Source organism: Arachis duranensis, chromosome 2 (genome assembly GCF_000817695.3).
Source record: "Arachis duranensis cultivar V14167 chromosome 2, aradu.V14167.gnm2.J7QH, whole genome shotgun sequence".
NCBI lineage: Eukaryota > Viridiplantae > Streptophyta > Magnoliopsida > Fabales > Fabaceae > Arachis > Arachis duranensis.
The window spans coordinates 72,923,352-72,932,795 of NC_029773.3; the positions used below are offsets into that span (position 1 = coordinate 72,923,352).

The 9,444-nt window shown below is 37.3% G+C and overlaps 1 protein-coding gene across 1 annotated transcript; it reads right to left on the reverse strand.

Annotated features, from left to right (window-relative positions):
* Positions 1-1,769: 1,769 nt before the first annotated feature.
* Positions 1,770-4,377, reverse strand: LOC107474900 (uncharacterized). Its single transcript, XM_016094548.1, has 6 exons — positions 4,170-4,377; positions 3,874-4,081; positions 3,159-3,600; positions 2,531-2,721; positions 2,299-2,450; positions 1,770-2,041 (listed from the first exon to the last, which is right to left on the reverse strand). The coding sequence occupies exons 1-6, from the start codon at positions 4,375-4,377 to the stop codon at positions 1,770-1,772; spliced, it is 1,473 nt and encodes a 490-aa protein (XP_015950034.1).
* Positions 4,378-9,444: the final 5,067 nt, after the last annotated feature.

The window sequence follows — 9,444 nt, forward strand, 5'->3', positions numbered from 1 at the left end:
CATCAGTGCCATCACGCCTGACAGTAGAACAGGCTGCCTGGAAATCTCTAAAGTGCTTGATAGGCTCTTGAGCAGGTAGGCCATGAAACTTGGGCATCAAATTTAGCAGTGCGGTCTTTATTTCAAAATCTGTAGCTACCGCTGGATGATGCGCCTGAAACGGTTGCATTGTAAAATCAGGGGCTCCTTCCTCCTGGATGGTAACTCTCCTAGGTGCCATATTTTCTGCACGCAAAACAACCGAATCAGTAGAACAGGGGCTGGTTTCTTCCTCAGACTCACTTTCAAATCCGCCCTCAGAGCGGATTAACCTGCGCTGTTCTTGCCTTATTCGTGAAATTGTTCTTTCAATTTTAGGATCGAATATTAGCAAGCGCGGATCAGGAAGTGAACGTGTCATTTGACGGAAGAAACATGCAGCTCATAATAGCAAAATTAAAAAAAATGCAAATAAATAAATTCTAATTAATAAAATTAGCACTCTATTGCAACTCCCTGGCAACGGCGCCAAAAATTGATGGGAAGCAGAAGCTGGTGAATTAAAAATTATTAAAATGATTATGTTGCAAGTATAGTTCTTAATTCACCAAAAATCTGCCTATCAATTTAGAAATATGTCACAGAGAGTTTAAATTAAAATTACTGGGAGTTTTAACTCCTAGGTCGTCTCCCAACGAGTTGCAGAGAAGTGTGCTATCTTATTAATCAGATGTTCAAGAACAACCCACTTAGTTCAAAGGGATTGGCGTCGGTGACAGGATGGTAATTCAACAGTTAACCCAATTACAAATTTTCTTTCAATCCTTCCAACTCAAGAGTTCCTTTTTAATCAATTCCCCATCAAGTAATGAAACTACTCACGCATTGTAAATAATAAATCCATAAAACATGAAAGGGAATAAAAAAGACATAGTTATTGAAATTGAAATTGAATGAAAAAGAAATAATCCTTGCATTAAATAATCGTAAGAGTATCTGAATGACAAAATTGAACAAAAACAAGGAACATGGAAGAATAGAACCAAGTTAAGAAGACAAACTAGAGTGATGAAGTCTTGATGAGGAAATAACTCTTCTCAATGTTCCAATGCTAAGATCAATTAAAGATTAAAATTAAAAACTAGAGAGAAAAACCTAAGAGAGAAAACTAGATCTCCAAACTACTGAATGAATGTCTATTGTTTTTGCATATTCTCTGACTCTAGTCTGCTGTTCCAGGCCGAAAACTGGGCCGAAATAAGGTCCAAAATCGCCCCCAGCGAATTCTGCAGATTATGCAGATCGCACATGTCACGCGATCGCGTCATCCATGCGGACGCGTCGCTTGCGCTTTTTCCTCGCCACGCGTTCGCGTCGTCCACGCTACCGCGTCGCTTGCGCTTTCCAATCCGCGCGGTCGCGTAAGCCATGCGGCCGCGTCACTACGATTTGCGCTCCTTCGATCGGTCACGTGAGCCATGCGACCGCGTCACTTCTCGCTGGTTATCTCCTCAAACTCTTGTGTTCCTTCCATTTTTGCTAGCTTCCTTTCCAATCTCCAACTCATTCATGCCCTATAAAGCCTGAAACACTTGACACAAAGATCACGACATCGAATGGAATAATGGAGAATTAAAATTAAATAATTAAGGTCTCTAGGGAGCAATTTTCAAACATGTACTAAATTTAGGAAGGAAATCTAAATGCATGCTAAATTAATGAATAAGTGGGTAAGGATCATGACAAAACCACACAATTAAACACAATATAAACCATAAAATAGTGGTTTATCAGTCACTCTTATTTGCAGCATCTTCAGCACCCTTTGCAGCAGCTGCTAGCTCATCAGCCTTTTGTTTCTTTGCTATTCTACAACTCCTTGTTGTGTGACCAACATCTCCACATGTCACGCAGGTGAATTTTCCATATTTTCTCTTCAATTTTTTTGCTGTGCGCTCTTGGCTCCCCCGAACAGGTGTCTCATGTGCATCTTTTTTTCTTGCATAAGGTGATGGCCTACCACGGGGTTTGCTCCTTACAGGTGGTAAGCAATGGAGGTATTCTGATATTTTCCACAACTGTTGGCCTCTTATCGGGTTGATATGGTATTCATAAGTCTTGTTTTATGAGCCCATTGTTAGCCATGCATGGACATAATTCTCGGGTCTACCATTCATGACTGAAATTGCAGCTATTGCATGACGACAAGGTAACCCTAGAACATAATAAATTTGAGTAACTAAGTGTGTTGATAGGTATACTATAGTGCAATTACACAAAAAATAAAAAATAAAAACAATCAAACAAAATAGTACTTACCCAATAACTGCCAAGACCTACAGCTACATGTTTGGTTTCCCAAATCAACCACCACATTATGTGGTTCACCATGCACTTCAAATATCACTTCAGCCGCATCTCCAGACCATATTGGTGTATAATACCTGCTGTAATGCCTTTCCTTTGCAAGCCTACTTTGTTGAATCGGAGGTAAGTGTCCCACATGGCTAAAGAGTTTCAGTTTTTTCTTGCCATACTAGTCATGGCATACCTCCTAACCTCCTCCAGTAAAGTCAGGACAGGCTTGCATCTGTATGGTTTGGTGGCAGCGTTGAACACCTCACACATGTTGTTGCAGACATTGTCAACCTTTGGAAAGTCCTTGTAGTGAGCCCTGGTCCATGCTTGCCTAGAAAACTTGTCTAAATATGCCCATGCCTTCCCATTCACCGACTTTATAGACTGCATATGTCCGTTGAATTCCTAGACAGTCATTGCTCTAACACACTTCCAAAGCAAACTCTTCAAGTGTGAGTCCTTCGATTGTTTCTGAAAGATTTGCCAAAGGTGCCACGCACAGAAGCAGTGATGCGCACCTGGCATAACTTCACACAATGCTGGGATTAAACCTTACAAGATAACAAAGTAGTCACTTAAAAACCTGAGCAAATAACAGATTCTTGATTTTTACCAGATATATAATAATAAATTGAAAAATAGAGTCTAATTTGAACTTATGCGCTTAAGGATTCTTAAATTCTGCAATTAGAATAACAATAGTATACTAAATGAAGTTGATTGCATAAAAAATCCAAAATAGTCCTTCGAATTTTGTTCATTAATCCAAAATGGTCCTTTAAATCATTTATTGTGCCTCTAATTGAAGCATATATGGTTACCTTCTGCATGTCAGAGATGAAGCACCAACCATGCTCTGTTTGATCTCCAATGTCTTCATGCAAGAGCTCCAAGAACCACTTCCAGTTGTCTTTGCTCTCAATATGAACAATTGCCCATGCAATTGGGTACACATGATTGTTCACGTCCTGACCAATGGCGCACAGCAGCCATCCTGCATAATAGGTCTTCAAAAAAGTCCCATCTAGTCCTATCAAGGGTCTACAGCCACCCACAAAACCTTTCTTGCATCCATGCAAACACACATAAAACCTTTCGAAGACACCTTCTCCGTTAGGCATTGGACTAACACCTAACTTGACAGTTGAACCCAGATTAGATCTCAACAGCTCCTCTGTATAATCTTTGAGTTTAGCATATTCTGCAGCTTCATCACCCCTCACTATTTTCCTTTCATCACCCAAAGCTCTTGTAATTGTGGTCCTAGACAATTATATTCCAGTTTTTACTTTAAAGTAATTAAACACCTCACAGTGTCTAAAAGCTGGGAGCTTCCTAACCTTCTTAACAAGTACATCAGTTATCCAAGACCTAATTGCACATCTATTCTTAAAAGTTCTCTCACATGTATGATCATCATTAAAGGTCTTAATCTGCCAACATCCATTTGGTTTGCTATAAGAACAAAATACTATCTAGGGACAATCTTCATTCTTGCATACCACCCTACATCTAGTAGTATCATTTTTCTTGTACCTTACACCCCTACCCTCTTGTAATGTATAATTTCTAACCCCTTTCTTAAAAGCACCCCTAGTAGTAAACTCCATACTTAGCTCTAATCTCACATGTCCAAACTTAGCAGTATCATTGAAGATGGGATTTGTAGCTGGGTCTGCTTCATCTTTAGAGTCTAGTGGAGTCTTCAGTTCATCAGATTTCCAGCTATCATCAGAAAAAGACACTGCCATACAGATTCATGCATTACATCATCAACAGAAACAAAATAAAATCAATACATATGCACATTAATTATAATATACGTTACATACATTGCAAGTTTTCTTCATTCTCATCACCATCTATCTCCTTCTCATAATCAGATGCATCTATTGATGGGGGACGACAAGTATCTTCATCATTAATAACATTTTTCTTGCCGTTGTCATTGTCACTAGTAGTCTTCCTTTTTCTTCTATCGCTGGTAGGACCAACATCATCATTGTTGTCACTGCTTGAGTCCATAAAGTCAAGTGGCATGTGTGGCTTTTATAAACTGTCCTCTGCAGACTCATAGGAATCAGATGAGCTATCAACATTCAAGTGAACTGGCTCCTTGCTTGCTTGTTTCCTCCAGCCTTGTGATCTTGTGATATACCTTCTAGGCATTTTTGTAGACGTGTTGAATTTAAAGTTAATAGGCTTTGATTGTTTCTTTGATGCGTTGTTTTTTTATTTATGGATTCTTGGTTGAGGGAGTGGGTTGAGAGCAAACTTTCTGAGATATGAGTTTAGATGTAATGGGATTTGGTTGGGATAGAGATTTAGGGGACTTTGCCTTTGAACATGATTTGTGGCCATTAAAATTGAGGGCAGTTGATTTTCGTGGACTGGGCTTCGAGGGAGTGGGCTGGGGGCAGTGGGCTTGGGAACAATAGGCTTGGAGGCAGTGGGCTGGGGGCAATGGGCTTGGGAGCAACGAACTGTGTCACAGTGGGCTGGGGGACAGTGGAGATGGGGTAGTGGGTAGGGGGCAGTGGACTTGGTGTAGTGGATTTCAGTTCAACTGGATAAAGATAACTGGTTCTTCAAGTTGACTTAATATTGTGCTGGTTTTCTTCACAGATTCAACACCTTCTACTCTATCTTCTTCTATGCCTTCCATTCCGACCTTCTAGCCTATAGTATGATCATCCTCAGACAAATCCATTACATCAATTATATCAAGAATCGAAGGTCTGTGCTTAAAATAGATGTGGATGACATTGTTATTCTCATGGCAGTGCTTGATCATACTAACAAGGTCCTGATCCACTTTCAATCTCCTAAGACCAAAATCCAACCTATCTTTAGGGTCCAAAATCCAACATGCTTCAGCCTTATCATACCCCAATTCTCTATAATAACCTATTACCGCAAACACGTCAAGATAGTCTTCATCAACTCCAACCCATTCATCATACAAGTCAGAAGTGTAGATAAAATTTCTCCCAGGATCTGTCTCAAACGCTCCACCATGGTGGAAAATAAGTTTCAATCGATCAGGCATCTGAAGTTTACAGCATAATGCACAAAACAGACAGGATTATTCATTTTGTCGCAGAACAGCCATATTGCAAATAACTAGAAATCAAACTATATTTGTAATAAGAATGCATATATTTACTTCCTATTGACTATAACTTAAACCAGACTATGATTTATGTGGTTACAAGTTTCATATTAGAAATCCTAAACCCTAACATTTGCGCCATCAACAACCACAACATTCTAAACCACTCCCTTACATATACAACAACGCATTCACACATAAGTATCAAGAACCCTCAATGAAATACAAAAAATAGAAGAGAATGATCAACTTGAACTGTTACCTCTCACTGTCAATAGTGTACGAAGGTGATGCTTCGTCGATAACTCCTTCACTGACTGGAGAGAACAGATTCTGAGGATGATCCTCGGTGAGCAAACGTGAGTGGGAAGTATGGGAAAATGAAGGGACGTAGGAGAAGAGAAAGCTTTTCTGAGATTTTGGTGGGAAACGTTGAAGTGGAAGGGGGGACCAACAAGAATTGTTTATTCAAAGGGGGAGAATGTGTTATTGGAAACGACATTGTTTTACACACTTAGGGCATCCACTCCTTAAACGACATCATTTAATAGAATGCCCACATGGTAGTTAACGTTACACATCAGCAACGTTTAGACGGCACTTCTGGAAGGGACTAACGGAGACGCACGTTTCTGAATTTAAGGGATTTAGTTGGTCATTTAGAAAAATCAAGAACTAAATTGAATACCGATTTGAATTCCAGGGACCATTTTGGACATTTACTCATTTAATTTTTCTTATAATTTTACTTAATTAATTAATTAAAATATTTAAAATAAATGTAGTTATTATTTTTTAAAAATAATATTATTCCTATTAAATAATCTAATAATATAAACAAAGTTGGTAACACAAGATTATCAAATTGTCACCATTATTAGTCTAATAACCGATCATACCGGTTTAGAATTACAAGTTGTTAATATTTAGAAGCATTATATATTCTTCTCAAATTCTATTATCCTTCACCCCAACTCTGAAGAGTTAAACCCTAAAATGGTCATTGAGATTGACGTCGTGTACTAAAATCGTCTTTAAAATTTTAATTGTACCAATTACGTCCTTAAAATTGATAAAAGTGTATTATGTTAGTCCGTGACACATTTTTTATTATCTACAATGATGACATGGCTTGATAACGTGAGCTGTTAATGACACGTGTCACTTCATGGTTTGGCCACGTATAAAAGTATGATGATGTGGTGACCAGTGATACGTAGCATACTAATGTGGATGGTTGTGCCATGTGTCACAATGTTATTTGGCCACGTGTCCGTTTGTGCCACGTGTCACAACAGTATTCGTCTACATGTCGTTTATTATGTCATCATTGTAGATGCATCAAATTAGTCCATCATTTTGCATTAAGTGACTCATTTTAGTCTCTGAAATTGAATGTCGTACACCAAACTAGTTTCATCACTAGTTGTTTCTCCTTTTTTTTCCTATAAATTCAAAATTCTCAAAATTTTTTAATGCATTAATTTCAATTCTATTTTTTCACATGTTATTCAAATACAAGTGCTTTTATAAAATATTTTTTCTTTTGCGGATACCCTTAACCACCGTCTTGGACTTAAAGTGAAGCCATTTCAAGCGCCTTCATCTCCAGTCTAAAGAGGTCGGAGATGGTAGTGAGAGCGCTTGAAGTACTTTCAGTTTAGCCCATTTACACACAATGAAAACGTGTATTTCATAAGAATAAAAAAATGTTATTTTAATTATCGATTTCTTGGTAAAAACACGTGTTTTTTGATGAAAATTGTGTTTAATCAATCATATAATTCTTTTTTTTATAATAACATACTTCTATATTACAAAATTTACCAATGCTAATTTTTTTTAAGGCAAAGCTCAATACAAAAAGGTAGAGTAAACAGGATCATCCAACAAACAAAAAAATAAAAGTAAAAATAAAACTAAAGACTAAAAGTTAAGAACAGCCACACGAGACCGATCCCCAAGTCTTCTTCGGCAGCCATCAACAACAAAAAGGATTCACACAACTCCACTCATTAGTGCTAAGGAAGGTCATGTTGATAATTTCTTCAACGCCTTTGCTGGTATTCTGGAAGATCCTCCTATTTCTTTCCAGCCAAATGTTCCAAAGGATCGCATAGAAGCACCTCAATCGCTACCTTTGGTTCTCTTTACTCCGCGGTTCCTCTGTCCAGCTCAAAAAGTGCTCTTTCAGTGCACCCGGAAAAGACCATTGTCGGCCAAAAACTAAAATCTTAAAAATTTTTATGAAAGCACTTGTATTTAAACGATATATGAAAAAATAGAATTGAAACTAGTGCATCCAAGATATTGAGAATTTTAAATTAAAAAATGAGAAAAAACTGGTGAAAGGACTAGTTTGATGCACAACATTTAATTTCAAGGACTAAAATGAGTCACTTAATACAAAGTGAGGGACTAATTTGGTACATCTACAATGATGACATAATGGGTGACACGTGGATAAATATTATTGCGACATGTGGTCAAATAGCATTATGATACGTAGTACAACCATCTACATCAGCATGTCACGTGTCACTGGTCACCACATCATCATATTTTTATACGTGGCCAATCTATGAAGTGACAAGTGTCACTAACAGCCCACGTCATCAAGCCATATCATCACGTCGTTAATGAAAAATGGGTCAGAGATTAACATGGTGCACTTTTGTCAATCTCAAGGACATAATTGGTGCAATTGGATTCTCAAGGACAATTTTAGTGCACGACGTCAATCTCAGAGACCATTTTAGAGTTTAACTCCAACTCTGACACCCCACCATTTCCTTCTTCATGCTAATTTTTTTTCCTTGTCTTAATCCCTCTAATTTGTTGTCTTTTCATAAATTGATTAGCATCACGTTGAAAATTTCTTTATATCTTTTTATAGAATTTCAAACAGATAAGACTTTAGTCAAAATTTTTAAACAAATTTTAAAAACAAATACTATATCAAGTTATCAAGGTTGAATTCAGAAAAATTAACTAACAAATAAGAAAAACTTAGAATATTCTACATCTACCTGGCTAGAACGGCGATAGTCGAAAAAGAAAGAGAAAATAGAAGAGGCATAACTCTAAGGGAAGAGAAAAGCGGATAAGGCATGACGGAGGTGTTGGTGAGGCAGATGCAGAGGCCGCGAACGGCACCAAAAAACACCATCCTTAGGAGTACCTACCGGCATGATTGAGAAGCGTTGGAGACACTGTGGCGCACTTTGCTCTAGGGGATCATCTTCTATGCTGGCCTTGGTAGTACTGCCGGCGGCGGGGGTTGACGAGAGGGTTCTGCTTTCTTCTCAAGCACTTGAGGGTAGACGAGAAAAGGGGGTTGCTGACTGAAAATTAAAATAGGAGGCGGTTATGATTTTATTTTAACGTTTAATTATACTTAGGAATATTTTAGTAACTTCACACATTTTAATCTCTACTTTTATCTCAAACTAAACGGGACACTGAGACATAATTCAGTTCTGTATACTTTACACCAAATACAATACTAAGACTTATTTCAATTTCTATCTTTCAGTTTCAAGCTCTCCGTCTTTGTCTCTCAGTGTCAGTCTCTCTTCTAAATACTACTTTATTTATCATAATATTCCTTGTCTAGCTAAGTAACAGAAGTCTTTTTTACCTTTGTTTGAAATGAGTTATACATCACTGAGTCTTATCAACACAAGAACAAAAGTCAACAAAAAAACATTTTTATAAAAACTAAACTTATTCATAGCCTTTTTTCCAATAACATCTTTTTTTCCTTCTTTCTTTTCATTTTTTGGTTGCATACGACATATTTGTTAAACAAAGTGGGGACATAAATTTAGGAATAATACACTCCAACATCTAATTTCAAAAAAGGAAAACATATTCCATTATATTCGTTAAATTAATCAGACGGCCAAGACTGATGATTAATTTTTTCAAAGAATTATTTACTTATATTCTTCTTATATTCACTAATATAATATCTTTTAAAAAAATTATAATCT